Source organism: Canis aureus, chromosome 2, assembly GCF_053574225.1.
Source record: "Canis aureus isolate CA01 chromosome 2, VMU_Caureus_v.1.0, whole genome shotgun sequence".
Taxonomy (NCBI): domain Eukaryota; kingdom Metazoa; phylum Chordata; class Mammalia; order Carnivora; family Canidae; genus Canis; species Canis aureus.
In genome coordinates this window covers 14,240,255-14,258,360 of record NC_135612.1, presented here as the reverse complement: position 1 = coordinate 14,258,360, position 18,106 = coordinate 14,240,255, and the positions used below count along the sequence as shown (strand labels likewise).

The 18,106-nt window shown below is 37.1% G+C and overlaps 1 protein-coding gene across 3 annotated transcripts in view; it reads right to left on the bottom strand.

Annotated features, from left to right (window-relative positions):
* Positions 1-370: 370 nt before the first annotated feature.
* SPATA9 (spermatogenesis associated 9) overlaps positions 371-18,106 on the bottom strand; it is a 40,113-nt gene continuing 22,377 nt past the window's right edge. For all 3 annotated transcript variants that reach the window (XM_077864265.1, XM_077864269.1, XM_077864274.1), the window contains exons 3-5: positions 16,571-16,798; positions 6,532-6,627; positions 371-850 (exon numbers count right to left, since the gene is read on the bottom strand). In XM_077864265.1, the coding sequence (XP_077720391.1) occupies positions 563-850; positions 6,532-6,627; positions 16,571-16,798 (612 nt within the window). In that variant the 3' untranslated portion in view covers positions 371-562. The remainder of the gene's footprint in view (positions 851-6,531; positions 6,628-16,570; positions 16,799-18,106) is intronic.

The window sequence follows — 18,106 nt, the reverse complement described above, 5'->3', positions numbered from 1 at the left end:
TTTGAACTCCCCCAGAACTTAACTACTAATAGTCTACTATTGACTGGAAGCCTGACTGATCACATACACACTTGATTAACACATATTTTTAATGTCCTATGTATTATATAATGTATTCTTAAGGTAAGCTACAGAAAGTGTTAAGAAAATCATAAGGAAGAGAATATACATTTACTATAATATATTTATCAAAAAATAACTGCATATAAGTGGATCTGCACAGTTCAAACCCATGTTCAAGGGCCAACTGTAATTGGAAAGATACTTAAAACAGGTCTTTAATAAAATATACCCATGTTATAAATGATAGCATAAAGTCTAAGCCTCCAAGGGGTACACTTTCTTGTTCATTAAAATATCATTGTCATACTTCTACATCAAGATTCATTTTATTTTCTCTACCATATAAATAGTTGAGAATGACATTTTAGTAGTTCTCCAACCCTTTTCTTAAAGCAGAGCACTCAATATATGAAAACTAGTTTCCTGGTTTTATCAGATGAAATGTGATTAGATAGATAACTCTTAAGCTCCACTTGGTAATATTCATGTTCCAATTTGCTTATTCATTCATTTCAGCTGATTGGTCAAACACAGAATGTAAAACTTGGATCTTATTACTCAACTTATTAGCAGGAAGTTTGGGGCGATCCGAAATACTGTCTGGTTTCTCTGGTAATGACCTGTAAGGTTTTGCTTTGATTTCACCTTCAGGAAATGTAGGCTCAGAAAGCACAGGCTCAGAAAAGGCTTTTCTAAGATTTTCATTCTCTTTTCTGTTTTGCCTTATGGTTTCTTCTTCTTGGAAAATTTTCTTTATCTTCTCCAGCACAGCATTAACACAGACTGTCTAATAATAAAAAAAAAATTTTTTTGAAAGGTAAAGATTCTTTTTAAGCTACTGAACTTCCAGTAATAATAAAATGTGTAACATAAAGTCATTAATCTTATTCTTTAAGAAAGAAGCACTTCCTTTCCTAAGCACATGATAAACATCAGGAGATTGATTCTTTGTTCTAAAAATATTACACCATCATCTAGAAAGAAAATTAAAGCATAAGTGTATGCTTCAATAAAGACATGCTTTACTTCTCCCCCCCATTCATTGTTTTACATCTTTACTCTGATTTAATTAAATGAAATTCCTTTCTTCTCCTAAACTAAATGAAACATTTTCTGAGAGATGGGATTTGTCCCCAAACATGTTAATATCTCAAAATAGATTCTTTTTTTTTTGTTTATTTTCTCCCCCTACACTTTGCTTATACCTATGTGTGCAATTGGAAGGGCATAAACACATTAGTTAGAATTTAGTAAACTAGCAGATCAATGATTTCTAAGCAAACACATAATCCATTTTCCCTCAAAAGAATGCCATTCAGTATTTTAAGAATGTCAAAACAAAACACAGAGTAATGGAGCTTTGAAAATTGGAAACTTACAGAGTAAGTTTACTAATGATGAAAAAGATGATGATAAGAGCTTAAGGCAAGCAACAAGAATAATAAAATCCATAAAATGTAAGAAGACCTAAACTAGCTTATTTTACCAAAGTGATGCCTAAAGCTGACATAATTGGCTATAAACTCTTAGAGGGTTTTCCTAAAGTAGGTAATAGAGGATTGAGGGCCTTGGCTTGACCAACTTCAATTTCCTTCTGATCTGCCTCTTGCCTTCTCCTCTCTTGGCCTGCATCCCACTGTAGAATGAGGGAATACCAGATACTTCCCTTCACTTCCCTGCTGTTAGGATGTGGTCACGTGACCTTGTTCTAGCCAACAAAATAAAATATGAGCATGAGGCAGCAAACATAAGGACCAAAAACAACAAACAAGAAAGCATAAAATAAAGATGGAAAGGCCCTGGTTCAGATGACATTGTAGATCCACTGTACAAACCTGGGAACCACCTAACTTGAGACTTCTAATTAACTGAGATATTTAAATGTCTTCAGCAATTAAGGTACTGCCAGGTATTTTTTGTATATCCCATATCCAAGTATATCCCAACCTAGAGCTATAAGCCTTGAGGTCCATCACTTCCAGCTGCAAACAGCTTCATCCATTTATCCCCATGTAGGATAATTTTCTCTGTATGCCATGCTGTGAAAAAAGATTGGGGGAGGGAGTGGGTCTGGGTGGCTCTGTCCATTAAGCATCCATCTCTTAATTTTGGGTTTGGTCATGATCTCAGGGTCATGAGATTGAGCATCTTGTTTGGCTCCATGCTGGGCATGAAGCCTGCTTAAAATGCTCTCTCCCTCTGCCCCTCCCCCTGCTCATCTGCTCAAGAGCATGCTCTCTCTCTCCCCTCCAAAACAGATTAGGAAGTCCTGTCTTATTCGATATATTTCTTCTTTCCCCACCAACAAAATTTTATCTGTGCCCATTCTAACCACTTCTACCCCAGTCACAGAAAATGAAGGGTCTTGATCAAGGTCAGTACCCTGATCTTGTGTTTACTTTTAGTCTACCCTACCTCTTTCCTATCAATTATTCCATGCCTTTGCAGCCTCTCCTTTTTGACTGCCTCTTGCCCTGTAACTTCCAATGTGCTCAAGTATCTAACATCTTAAAATTAAAATAAAAATCCTTGGCACCCTGTTTTCCTCTTCACTGCTATATATGGTTGCTTTTCTTGATCAAATCAGCATCTATATTCATGATTTGGTTTTATCATCTCCTCTTCATTGAAACCTGCTTATTTCTGTCTTACTTATCCTATAACACCACTGGAATAGTTTTAAGATGGTTGGCTCCAACATCTTTACTACTAGATCTAATGAACACTTTTCAAATCTTTATTTTACTTGATGCTTTCTGTTGGTATTTGATACTTAACTGCTCACAACTAAGTCTCTATTTCCTTGACACTTTGTCTCCTGATTCGCTTCCTACTTTTCTGATTATTGCTTTGTCTCCTTCATGGATTTCATCTTAGCTCACCTTAAATGTTGCTATTTTTAAAATTTCTGTTGACTCTCTACTCTTTTCACTTCCAGACTTTTCACTCTTTTCACAGTGGTTCCACTCACAGGGCATTAACTTACAACATATAATTATTTGCTTTCAAAAGCATAATTCTAGCCCTGACCTCTCCTAGACTTTGGGCACATACATGACCAATTAATCAGGTCATCAAAAAGTTGTTTCTAATACCTACTTAGAAAGTTTATAGCATGACAAGTCATGGGGGATGATTTCAAAAGCCTTCAAGAAATTAGAATTTAATTTTGTCTTTAGTCTAATTTATTTCAGTTTCATCACAGCTACTTCATCTCACCCATTTTTTTGCAGCATATTTCCATCCCAGCTCAGCTGGATGTCATTTTTGTATGAGATTCACATTTAAGATACTGAGCACTTCTCAAAAATTTATTTTTTATTCATTATTTTTTAAAGATGTTATTTATTTATTCATGAAAGACATATACAGTGAGGCAGAGACATAGGCAGAGAGAGAAGCAGGCTTCCTGCAGAAGCCAAATGTGGGATTCACCCCGGGACTCTGGGATCACACCCTGAGCCAAAGGTAGATGCTCAACCATTGAGCCATCCAGGTGTTCTACTTCTCAAAAATTTAAACACCTGAAAAATATTTATAAGTTCAGTTATTTTTAAAAACCATGAATATGTTTATGAAAGTAAGTTCTTTTACTATTTTTTTTAAATTTTTTTTAACTTTTATTTATTTATGATAGTCACACAGAGAGAGAGAGAGAGAGAGAGAGAGAGGCAGAGGGAGAAGCAGGCTCCATGCACCGGGAGCCCGACGTGGGATTCGATCCCGGGTCTCCAGGATCGTGCCCTGGGCCAAAGGCAGGTGCTAAACCGCTGTGCCACCCAGGGATCCCTTTTACTATTTTTTCAAGGATGACTTGGCTATTCTTGACCTTTTTCATTTCCTTATAAATCTTAAACTAGTCAACTTGCACTCCTGCTCACATTTTAGTTGGGACCACAATCAATCTATAGGTTATGGGGGAAACTGAATCTTTACTATTGTGTGTTTCAATATGATCAACAAATATGAACAAAAATGTGTAAGACCTCTAACAAAAAAAGCTATAAGAATTATTAAGAAAAATTAAAGAAGACCAAATAAATAGAAGGATATATCATGCTCATGGATAGAAGGGAGGACTTATTCTACTAGTTATGACTTATAAAGCTCTTGTAAATAATACAATGTTGAATTAGTAAATAATTATTAGTAAATAATACAATGCTGAATCAGTGTAAGAACAGAAAAATAGATCAATGGATAGAACAAAGAGTCTATAAACAGACACTTGATTTATGACAAAAGAAATGTTCTGGGGCAATAGGAAATGTTTTTCCCCCTAGCAGATTGAGTTGGATCAACTGGATACCTGTGAAGGAAAAATTTGTCCCTTACCTCATACCAATTCCAAATGGATTATAAATCTAAAAGTAAAAGATAGGGCACCTCGGGTGGCTCAGTGGTTTAGCACCACCTTCAGCCCAGGGCCTGATCCTGGAGTCCCGGGATTGAGTCCCACATCAGGCTCCCGGCATGGAGCCTGCTTCTTCCTCTGCCTGTATCTCTTCCTCTCTCTCTCTCTCTCTCTCTGTCTCCCATGAATAAATAACTAAAAATTTTAAAAATAAATAAGGGATCCCTGGGTGGCGCAGCGGTTTGGCGCCTGCCTTTGGCCCAGGGCGTGATCCTGGAGACCCGGGATCGAATCCCATGTCGGGCTCCCGGTGCATGGAGCCTGCTTCTCCCTCTGCCTGTGTCTCTGCCTCTCTCTCTCTCTCACTCTCTGTGACTATCATAAATAAATAAAAATTTAAAAATAAATAAATAAAAATAAAAATAAATAAAAGTAAAAGATAAAATAATAAGCCTTGTACAATATATCAGAGGGAACAGTTTCATGACCTTGGATGTAGGTCAATATCCCCTAATTAGGCCATAAAAAGCACTTAACATAAAGAAAAGATTAATACACTGGACTACATTAAAATTAAAAATTTGTTTCAAAGACACTGCTAAAAGGGTGAAAGGAAGTCACAGAATAAACGAAATCACCAAAATAGTATTTAGCCCTAGAATTTTTTAAAAATACAAATCAATAATGAAAAAGATAGAATAGAAAAACAGAAGAGACTTTTACAGAAATTCACAAAAGAAGATATCCCAATGTCCACTTAATGCATAAAAAGGAACTCAATCTCATTAATAACAAAGGAAATACAAATTAAAGCACAAGGTGATAATACTACACATCCACAAGAATGGCTAAAATGGAAAAGACTGACCATAGCAACTGTTGGGCATTATCTACTAGAGATGAACAAATGCATATTCTGTGATCCAGAAATTTTACCAAAATGTATGTACAAGGACATTCATGGAAACCATATTCACAATTGCCAAAGTTGTAAATAATAAAAAATTTCCACCATAGAGTGAATAGTGACATATATATAGAATATATATATTGACTATATTTCCAATCAATGAAATACTACTCAGCAATGAAAACCAACAAACTATTGCTATAGGTAATTAATGAATCTACTAATGATAACTGAGCAAAAAAAGACATATAAAATAATATATAGTATATGACTTCGTTTAAATACAATTTAAACAAGACTGTCTTATGGTATTAGAAATCAAAATAGTGGTTACCCTCTGTAGAAGAGGTTAGTGATTATCAAGTTAGTAGTTTTGAGGGGAGTGAGAAAGAGGCTTCTAGAATGAGGGTTATACTCTGTTTCTTGATTTTGTGATAATTCATCAAGCTGTGTATGATGATAATTCATCATACTTTTCTGTGTATTATACTTTAAACTTTTTTTAAATTTAGTAGTATCACTGGCAATGGATTAAAAGAAAATAAACCCTTATAGTTTATAAAATCCTTTATATTTTTGTCACACTTTGTTTTTATTTTATTTTATTTTTAGAGAGAACTCCTTGCCTGTGACTAGAAGGCGAGGGGAAGAGGGAGAGTGAGAGAGAGAGTGCAGGGCTCGATCTCACAACCCTGAGATCATGACCTGAGCTAAATAAAATTAAGAGTTGGATGCTTAACCACCAAGCAACCCAGGTGCCTCTTTTGTCACACTTTTTAATGAACACTTTGGAATTACAGCACTTATAATTCAAAATACAGTAATACTTGTGTTCCCCAATATCATAGACTTAAATGATGGAATGCTGAACTTTAGCAAACCATGGCACAATGTCTGAAACAAAACAACCATAGCTAAGTGAAAGTAAAACCAAAATGTCTTGACTAAGTAATAATAAACTTTATAAACATAATTTTAGTTATTCAAGCAAATTTGTTTTTGGTGGATTGACTGGCCTCAGAAATGAATTGACTTTATTTCAGAAAAGTAATTTTTTTTTAGAAAAGTAAATGTTTAATGTAAAGTTATTTTGTGTAACAAGAGGATAGTACCTTGGCTTATAAATTTATAATATATCTATATATTTAAGATTACACGAGATAAGTATATTTATATCTATATTCTAATAATTTTCTTAACTTACCAAATAAATGAGTGCTGCATATGAAGCATACATTATGCTAATTAAAGCAGTCTTTGCTGGAAAAGAAATGATTTCAAACAAAGAACCCCTTCTGACCTGCAAAACAGAAAAAACTTTTCTTACTACAATATAAGTTTTCAATGTTACAGTGTTAAATTTTACAATGTTACTGTGAAATGAGAATTTAAATATTTCTAAAGAAAGTTATCTACTGAGCCTATTTGGGGTTTTTTCACATTCCAAAAATATATTTTCTCTCTCTCTTATTTTTAATAAAAAGGTACTCTCTTTTTATTTTATTTATTCACAAGAGACACAGAGAGAGAGGCAGAGACATAGACAGAGGGAGAAGTAGGTTCCATGCAGAAAGCCCACTGTGGGGACTCAATCCCAGGACTCTGGAATCACAATCTAAACCAAAGGCAGACGCTCAACCAGAGCCACCCAGATGTCCCTCAAAAAGGTGCTCTCTTTTGCTATGGCAGATCTATAAAAACCTATGAAAGATCTATTTTTTGTTGTTGTTTTTTTAAAGATTTTATTCATTTATGAGAGACAGAGAGAGGCAGAGACACAGGCTCCCCTGCAGGGAGCCCGACATGGGACTCGATCCCTGGTCTCCAGGATCACACCCTGGGCCGAAGGCGCTAGGTGCTAAACCTCTGAGCCACCCAGGCTGCCCCAAAACCTATGAAAGATCTATAATCTTGCATTTCCAAAATCTAAAATTACTTGAACTTTTTTACATTTAACAAGTGTGCTCACTAGGGGGTGCCACTGTGCATGTTAGAAAAACAGTCTTTTCTTTGTTCAAATTCATGTAATCATCCTTTACTAAATTATTTACCTCTTCATTAAGCAAACAGAAATCAAAATACTAAGCATTTCCTGCAGATTAATGACCTGATTGGAAATGTTAATCATGAGACTGCTGAAGGCCAGCATTAACCTTAGATGATCATTAAGCTTTAGTAAATGCTCTGTGTTCACATCCAGCATGCTTTTTTTTTTTTTTTGACACAGAGAAGGTTTACACCAATAATGAATTTGCCTCTCAAAGGTTTCTAGCTTCTGGTCATAGGTGTCTCTGCCTCAAACATAACAGAATATATTTAATTTTTTTTTCAGAATATATTTAATTTAAGGGAATTATACTCTCTTCTAGGTCACCTCTCTTGCCTTGAGTAGGATATGAAACGAGGGCATTAGGAAAAACATTCCCTCCCATTCAGCAGTGAAGTGGCAGTTAGCCATGCTCCTCTGAAGTAAGCGCCAAGACACTCAATGGCTTCAATAACTCCCCAAAGGTACAGGCGGCAGCTAATAAAATCATGCAAATGCACAGTAAAGAGGCATACAAACTAGAAAGAACAGTATGTATGTGTACATTAAAGTTATTTATGACACTGAACAATTGTAACAATTGATAGCAGAATGCTCAGGTAAATTAAGCTATATTCACTCAATGGCATATTGCAGCCTTTTAAAAAGTGCTTCTGAAGAATACATAATGACATTCTATTGAACAAACATTTGTATGGCAGTGTTCTAAGTGCCTGTTACAGTGTATTCAGTTTTTGCTTGCTGCCACTGCTGAATGAAGAACAAAATTGCCCATCACAATTTACCTCCTTCTCCCTAAAGTGATTAATGGAATGTGGAAGCCAAGAATACTATCTAGCCTGCCAGCTAAGGGATGGAGGTGGTGGGAGGTGCAGTGGAAGGGGGCATTCCTTCTTACTTCTTGTCTTTCAGGCCATACTAACTCCTAGATATGGGAATAGGGAGGGGCAGTTTTAGCCTACTCTCGCCATAAGTTAGTTTGGAGAACTGGAAAATTTCCCAGAGTTCCTGGCTTCTGGAAAGAGTTTCCAGGAAATGAGGCAGCTGCTGCTCTTTCCCTCTTGCTAGAAGAATCAAATTGATAGCGTGCTTTTGAATCCCACTATTAGGCTACAGGGAGACAGACAAGTAGAGAGCAGACGTCAGGAAAGAGAGCAGATATACTCCAACAAAATGCCTCCTAGCAGAGTAAAAGTTTCACGAGTTTGTCAACATGTGAACGTATGGTGGGAGGTCCATACTCGGTAACTGGTAGGCCACATACAATGAAAATAAATGTGGTGTCTGCACACATGAGAAATTACTCTCTTCCTGTTTTACTGCAACTTCTTTTTCAGATTTTGTCCTTCACCTAAAGTAATTAAAACTGATTTCTTTTCAAAGTTTCAAAATAAATTATCTGATACATGTTATGCTTCTGAATGATGAATCTGTATATTGCCTCAGGGTCACTTTTTCACCATTTTAATGCTTTTAATAAACACTTGCCATTCCTTTAACAAGTCAGTCCTGTAGAAAATATATTTCCTCCAAAATTTATGTGGCTACTGGCAAGTAGCCATTTTTCAATTTTATGACCTACTTCCAATACATATTTTTCATATTATAAATCACCCTGTTTCATTTTTTGGCTTGCTAGAAGCAAGAATAGTGTATGTTAAAACAGATAAATAAATCAAAGGTTTTATTTAGCTACCTCAGCCAATTTTAAAAATGTTATCTTAACTTCTTATATTAATTTCATTTGTCTATTTAAGTGAAAAGACTCTTGATATCGATATAATGCCCATATTTCTTTGAATTTTTAACATTAATATTAATATATAAGATACATGGATATGTAAGATATGTGGATATGTTATATGGTCATACTAATAACATCTCAGACACATAGATATTTCAACAGTAAAAACATTTCAATCTCTAACAAAATTTCTTTCACGTAATTTTGAGTTCCACTCCTGCCACATAATTTTGACCACCTCAAGTCATAAAAGAAGTATCTGAGTTTATCTTATTTTCACTAAAATTTAGATAAATCACAAAAGAGCAAACCATTAGCAGTTTAGAAAATAATAAAGACCCGCTCATAGATGACCTGAAGGTTAAAAACCACCAGCCCAACTTAGTTTATGTTGTTCAAAACCACTTTGACAAAGGATACCAGGATAGTAGTAATAGGGGAAACTTTAACTCAGTAATTCACAAGTAAGCATTGCAAGCAGCACTGACTGGGTAACAGGTCCAGAAAAAAAATATTTCCTATAGGCTTGGAAAAGCTACATAACCAGGAGCAACCCCAAGTACTCATGAGCACAGGAGGGCTCCTAGCAGTCCACAGTACAGAAAACTATTGGACTTTGTTTATCCTGGTATTACTATCCTGTGGAACACTCTTCTTGAATAAACTCTTACATGGTCCTATACAAGCTCCAATGTCCCAGCTTGGGACAATGGCCAGCTTAGAGAGGTCATGTCTTCAAGATTCCAGGGATTCTTTCTAGGAATTGTCCTTTTTCCCCAGGTCTTGAATTATACCACCCAAGATAACCTCTCGTGGCAAGCCCATCAAGGACCTCTAGAAGTTCTTGATATTTTTGAGGTTTACATATTTTTTCCACAAAATATGTGAGATTTGAGTTTATTTTTTTCAAGATTTTATTTATTTATTCATGAGAGACACACAGAGAGAGGCAGAGACATAGGCAGAGGGAGAAGCAGGCCCCCTCTGGGGGGCCTGGTGTGGGACTTGATTCCAGGACCCCAGGATCATGACCTGAGCCAAAGGCAGACACTTAACCACTGAGCCACTCAGGTGCCCCTGAAGTTTGAATTTAAACCCCAAACTGGAATCTACATTGGAGGGTTGCGGCTAGGAAGAAACTATACTTAGAAAAGTATCTGGTCTTCATCCTGAAAAAGGAAGCACAAGTTCAATAGGGTTCACGTAAGTCACAGACATTTTAGATGGTGAGGGTTTTCTTTACTTTTGCCCATATCTGGCTTCCCCCACTCCACAGTGCCTGTCCAAAGGAGAAACAGTCATCTCTAATGCCACTATAAGGAAAATTGGGGCATATATAAGGAAGATTCGATCATAGCAAGAGCTCCTGGTCCTATGGCCCTGCATTGCCCTGCCAAAGTCAACAACTATGTCTGGGAGCTGACGTGTCTTGGCTGAAGTCAGCATTCAAGCTGATTATCTAGGTCACTGCAGCCTAGAGCAGCTGCAAGCTTTACTCATCCAGACAGCTTATAAGGCTAAGCAGATGCTCCACTCTGTAAGTATCGATGCTAGGGATGTTGAAAACCACCAAGAAATTACTTAACCAGAGCTTTCCATTCCTGAGGCCCTTTCAGAACCAGCAGATAACTTGCTATAATCTCAGGTCTGCATAACCTGGCAGGGTTTGAGGAGCAACTTGACTCAGTACCCATAAAGACTGGTACAAAGGAAGGCTCCTTTAAAAAGCTGGAGAGGACTGACTCCAACTATGTGCTCATGTTACAGCAGGCCATCAGGGTCTCTTCAGGTCACTTGTATCAGTTGGGTCTTTGGATATTTCATATTGGGCTCAGTATCTCTGAAGATGCTAAAGCACATAGGGCATGCGCTAGGGCTGAGCATTGTATACAACCAGAAAGGCCTGAGGATATTGTCACGGAGCTCCTGTAACAATGTTCATCCTCTAATCATCTTGAGGAAACAATTACTGCATGTTCTTGAGGGAGAAATTACAGAGCATCCCCAGCTCCGTAATAGCCAACAGAGTTCTGGTAGAACCATTTAAGGTGCTCTATGCACAAAAATATCTTTCTTTCATTAATTATCCTCAGATCAGTGACAAGACAGACATATGAAGAGGATCTTTAACACCTCCAGACAGGTTAATTGGGCTGCTCACCTTCCTACATAAGGTGACATCCTCCATGAACCTACAAAACATACCCCCCTTGCATGGCAATTCCAGATTGCATTCCTTTTACTTCTGCATAAGAGAAAGTTCTACTTTGACACAGGCAGCCTGGCAATCCTTGAAGGAATTCATGCTGCAATTCATCCTGGGTAAGCTAAACTCTGTTACTATGGAAAGACAACCAAGCAATGTATGTACCAGGGCTGGTGTCGCTCTCTCGTGCTGTGCCACTTAGCTCTCTGGTACACTGGTACCGTGGGTACACTCCATTCACAGACCAATCCATTGACCTCCAACGCACCTCTTATATTAGTCTTTTGTTCCTTTGATTCTCCAGGCCATTATCTTCACTATTTATACTTCTAATCCTTCTTCACTGAGACTTCTATATTTGAGGTATATTGTTTTCTTCCTTGCTACAACGTAATTCCTCTCAGTGGCAATTCTGATTCTCCACCCTAGCTAATACATATTATCCAAATAAAGCTAATTCTGCATTCCTAACCCTCAAGGACCCTGGAATCTCTGACTTGACACTGTTCCCACTTGTCTTGCTCTAGTCACATGAAACTGCTTACATTTCCTAAATAAGTCATGCTCTCTCTGACCTCAGCATCTTAACATACAGTGTTCACTTCCAGGAATAAGTCTCCTACTTCTTCACTTTGCTAATATCTCCTCTGTTCAAGATCCAGTATTATCTTCTAGGAAGGCTACACTGACCACTCTTTGGAATTATATGCCCCTTGTTGATGCTTCCATAGTACATTTTGCACACTCTGATCATGCACTTGCTATACTCCACCGACACTGCTTACTTGCCTCTCATCCACAGAGTCCATATAGGACAAGAGCAAGACATCTGATATCTAACCTAGTGATTTTACATTTCAATGTGCAATAAATATATGCTGAATAAATGAAAAAGCAGAATACTTCATTTACTTCCAGAAAGAAATGTAACCATCTTGTATTAAAATTTATAAAACATACTAAGTAAAGTTGAAGGACATCTGGTTTCAGTAGTAGGGCAGGCTGAGCTACTTTGGGACCCTTACACACATAGAAATGCCCCCACAAACTCTATATAAAATCAAATGCTGAATTTAATCAAGACTGAGTTTACAAAAAAGAAAGGAAAAAGAAGTAAGGGAGGGAGAGAGGGAGGGAGGGAGGAAGGAAGGAAGGAAGGAAAGAAGGAAGGGTTTCACTGTGCCAGGAACTAAAAGGTGGAGCAGTAAGTTTGTGAGTAGATGTCCCAGGAAGTATCAAAAAGAGATAACTAAAGGGAAAATATGAGGAAGGTAAATAGATATAAAGAATAAAATGGGGGCAGCCCGGGTGGCTCAGTGGTTTAGCGCTGCCTTCAGCCCAGGGCCTGGTCCTGGAGACTCAGGATCAAGTCCCGCGTCAGGCTCCCTGCATGGAGCCTGCTTCTCCCTCTGCCTGTGTCTCTGCCTCTCTCTCTCTCTCTCTCTCTCTCTGTCTTTCATGAATAAATAAATAAAATCTTTAAAAAAAAAAAGAATAAAATGAAAAGGTCCAAAGTATGTTTAATAGATACTCCAGAAAAAGAGATTAGAGAAAATGAGAAAGAGGTAATATTTGAACAAACTATGGCTAAGAATTTTCTGAAACTGTAGAAATTATCCTCAGATTCAAGAATCACTATGATTCACAAGAAAGTGAAATGCATATTGACAACAGCTAATAAGATTGAAGATGTGCATCCCTCATGACCCAGTAATCCCTCTTCTAGATAGATACCTGAAGAATGTCTCACACACAGAGATAAGGAGTCATTTATAAGAGTGTTCAATGAAATATTGTTTGTAATACAAAAAAAAAAAGGAAACTAAATTGCCCATCTGTCCAACAATAAACTGTGGATTATTTTTTCTTACAATGGGATACCACAAACAATATAAAATAATAAACCATAGCTACAGATTTCAAAAACATTGAGTGAAAAAACAAAGCTTCAGAAGGATGAGTACAGTATTATATCATTTATATAAATTTTAAATATATGTAGAAAAATAGATGTATACAAATGTAGTGAAATATAAAAGTATGCATAGAAATGCTAACATCAACCCAAGGATAATAATTACCTTTGGTAGAGAAAAAAATGTGGAATGGATTAGAACATGGTTAATTATATATATAAAATATATATATAAATATATTTTTAAGATTTATTTGAGAGAGGGCAGCCCCGGTGGCTCAGCAGTTTAGCGCTGCCTTCAGCCCAGAGCCTGATCCTGGAGATCCAGGATCGAGTCCCGTGTCGGGCTCCCTGCATGGAGCCTGCTTCTCCCTCTGCCTGTGTCTGCCTCTCTCTCTCTCTCTCTCTCTCTGTGTCTCTCATGAATAAATAAATAAAATCTTAAAAAAAAAGGTTTATTTGACAGAGAGAGAGAGAGACAGCAACAGAGATAGTGAGAGAGAGCATAAGCAGGGAGGAGAAGGAGAATCCTCCCTGAGCAGGGAGCCCCATGCGGGCCTCAATCCCAGGACCCAGGATCACGACCTGAACTGAAGGCAGACACTGAACCGACTGAGCCACTTGGGTGCCCAATTATATTTCTTTTTATAAAGGAAGTATCTGAAGGCTATACTGTAAAATATTACTACCAATTTACATTTGGGTGGAACTTCTGATAAACTACATTATATATATTTTGAAATATTGTGTTGACAAGAATTTTAAAAATTAAAGTTAGACTCTAAGACAATTAGAACAACAGCAAAGGAGGAGAAATTTCATAGGTGTTGATTTTGAGTTGATGTCAAAGAGACAGTCACAGCATATGGACCTTGGACAGGTCACTTATTCCCTCAACCTGCTTCTTTCACCTCAGGTCCCTGGAATGTGGTATCACAATTAAGCTCTCAATTTACCTGTGACACTCACTGTCAGTTAGGGCAAAGAGACAAATCCATTGTGCTTTTCAGCTCTCAATATTGGATATAAGGAAACACAAATTCAACTGGAAAGATAGATTATTTTCCTGCCACTGAATTTTCATGAGTATCGGGAGGCAATTCTCTGTGGCTGTCTCTCATTCCTGTATAGATTGGGCCTTCTGAGCAAAGGACATGGTGAATAGCAAACAGCTTTAGAAGCAGGATAAAGTATATTCCTCTGGAGAGATCTGGAGATGTATCTCCCAAGACATGTCACAGGGCACTAAAGATAAAGCCTTCTCCTTAAACCCTCTAGAAACATTTACTTCTCGCTCCCCACCCCCAATTCCCTCTCTCTTTTTCTCCCTTTGTTTCTCTCTGTGTCTCTCTGTCTCTCAGGCTGGGCAGATGAGCCAGCACTCCTATAAAAGCTGAGTCTCCTAATTTCAGGCTCCTCTCCTATGATGCAACTTACTACACGCCTAGGTAACATGTGTTCTGTGGGAAGTCAGGGGTTAGGGAAATGACACAAGCTATGGCTCTGGCTGCTGTGCAGTAAATAATAAACAACCTCTGTCTCTGACTCAGGGGAGTCTTGTGTCTGTTATCAGTGTATGTGTTTGAACACCTGTGGCAGGCTAACTTATTAGCTTGTCAATAGTATAAAATCTGAGATTCTCCAGTTCTGACTTAGCAAAGAGGAGAAAAAAGAAAGACTGAATAACAGAGTGGACAGTGTCTTTAAATGTGATTTCATAACACATACAGAAATATGCTTCAAAGGACATTTCTTATATCAACCCTCTATAAAAACTATGGATTAACAATGGAAGGAAAGAAACATCATGGCAAACTATTCATTTTAGGAATGTGTTTCAGTGGGAATTATACAGCTCAGCTGTATTTCTTCTTGACAACCTGAAGATAGAGGAATAAGGGTCATAGTGCTTAGAGAATCCAGTAGTTAACAAACACAAAGTATTTTTTTACTGTCTCAAACATCAAGTATTATAATGGAGCCTTTTGTAATTGCTATCTCAGGCAATTCATAGTTGAACTATCTGATGATTTCTGGATACGTTTAAATCTTTGCTTAAAGAGAGATTCCTATGTAATGGATATTTTGTTGATTTCAGCCATCCATCAGCCATTTTCTCATCTTTTCAAAATAATTCAAATTTTGTTTGAGGGTTCATCCTCTCCCCATTCTCTGGTCATGCGGTCAGGATGGAGCTCCAACCTCTGCTGGAGGGGTAAAGGGAAAGAGCAGGCCATCAATCCTAGACCAATCAGTGCATCCCATTTCCCTGGTTTAGAGGCCGGTCTGTAAGAGAGAACTACGGGACTTGGCCAGGAATGCTAGCTCAAGCACTTTCATTTTTTGCTGCTATAATTGAACCTGGAAGGATGGAGTCCTGGAAACAGCTTCATATCATCTTGTAACCATGAAGGGCAAGTCAGTCTGTGAATGGAGTTAACACAGAAGAAGCAGAGCCAGGAGATGTGGAGAAAGAGAGAAATGGGACCCTGCAGGCATCATTTGAGTACCTATACACTGAAGCCTTCTCAATTCCAGATTGTTCAACTACATGAACTAATACATATTTTTGGCTTAAGTCTTTTTGAGCTAGGGTTCTTCTGCTTTCAACGACAGAGTCCAAATGATTTGGTCTGGGGTTTATTTAGGTGCCAGACTTGCAGGATTCCCAATCTCTTTTAACAAACATTTAGAATGCTTTGAATAATGCCCAAATGGAAAAACACAGAGTTCTATGCCATAAAGTTTAGAAAAAACAAACTGGTCCTGAAAAAATTTTAAGAGCTGTTGTCCTTAACAAAATATAACAGAGCCTCGGTAAAACAATGTAGAATCAGTACATACATTCTCAGTAAAAGAGGGTATAATTTGAAATAGATGGTGTTGGTGGGCCTATCAAAATGAGTTTATAGTTGAATATACTCCAGTGTGTTAAGTCAAACAAAGATTATCTTGGAAACATAGAAAGGTTATGGGGAAAAAAGGAATAAAACAGTCATTTTTAAGGCTTGTTGTGGGATTCCTTTTAGGTTTGACGTAAGTGATAATCTGTATGCTGATATTTAGGTTTAACCATTTGAAATTTATAGTTTCATATAGTTCAATCAAATAACTGATTAGGAAAAAAGTCCACATTATTTCCTCTTTCAGATTTATTTAAACCAGAATATATATACTATATTGAAAAAAGACCAAATCATTAATTTCTTATACAACTATTCTTGTTTTATATGTATGACAATCGAATGTGCTACATTTTCAAATCTTGCAATTTGAAAATATTTTCTAAAAAAAGAGCTCATATCTTGTGCAAATGTTAATATTCACTCACCTGCACATTATATAGGGGTTGCTTTGGTGCATTAACTTCCCTCAGCAAACGATGAGATATGCCCCTTAGCTCTAGAAGTCTACAAGCAAGCTGAGGCTGCAGAAGTTTGGCCACTGATTTGGAAGATCTAGATATGCTGTTTAATCCTTGAATTAATGTTCCTCGGTTGATCTTCGCTAAGGCGACAGCCATTTTGATTTTGGATGTTTTTTGCATGGGTTCTCTTTTCTGGAAAATAAGCCTCTAAAAAGTGACTGATGTGTGATTCTCCCATGAATTATTACAATCTACTTCAGACCAAGACCAAGTATCACATAATGGCACATAGTTATGCATGATCTTATGTATATATTCAATGTCCAATATTTATATCCAACCCACCTTGGACTTAAATCTTTGAATAAATGATTTTTGCCTTAGCATAAATATCCAGAATTTAAGTTACTAGCCAAAAATTTAAATTTTTCATTTTCCTCTCTGGGTTTATTTATTTTTGCATTGATTTTTTAAAGAGTGCTTTCAAAAGTAAGCAGTTCTTATTCAAATATTACTCAATGTTTGAATTATGCAAATAAGAATTCTTGTTCAAAACTGTTATATTTTCCTAGTTTATTTTAAAAATTTAAGTGATAAAGCATAATGCATAGTATAGTTTAAAAAATAAAGCAAATGTATATTAATTAACAAGCTTAAGAAACTTTAACTTCTAAACACTTCAAAACTTGTATGAGCATTCTGACTGAAAAAATCTGTGGCATTAGCAAAACATATGACATGTAGACCTTTCCCTGCTGTACCAGAAACTAAACCACAGAGAAAAGAAATTACTTACAATGTGGTTAGACAGCATTCCAGGCAAGAGCAAGTATAGTTGCCATTATTCATTTAAGTAATTTTATGGGCTATTCTGACTCTTTCAACATGACTTGGGGGGAAACTAATGGTTTATAACACAAATAAGCAACTTTGTATCTCTTTTGTTGAGTCCAAATATGTAAGTACAAAACATTTTAGATGGATTGTTTTGGTCTACAATGAGCAACAAATATTTGCTTAAGAGCTAATGTATTGTATATTTACTTTAAATGCCTCAACTATTATCCTGAAGAAATAATTTTATTATCACTGTTTTTGTCAATTTTTTTCAATGCTTCCCTTACTGTTTGGCATTTGTCATTGGAGATAACCAAAACTAGCCTGTCAACGAGGATGTATACCTGCAGCATGGTGGTTTAATATGTTAACTTTACTGAAAAAGTCCCATCAGCCTCCCTTTGGTCTCAACCCTCCTAACCAACACTAATAGTAGAGAAGGCAATATGAGTTGTGGGCTGCTAGAACTGCCGCAATTCCAAGTCAATTTAGAGCAGAGCAACCCCTAAAGGCATTTATATGGTGCATAAAACAAGCAAAATGGGGGATCCCTGGGTAGCTCAGCGGCTTAGCGCCTGCCTTCAGCCAGGGGCGCGATCCTGGAGTCCCGGGGTCGAGTCCCACATCAGGCTCCCAGCATGGAGCCTGCTTCTCCCTCTGCCT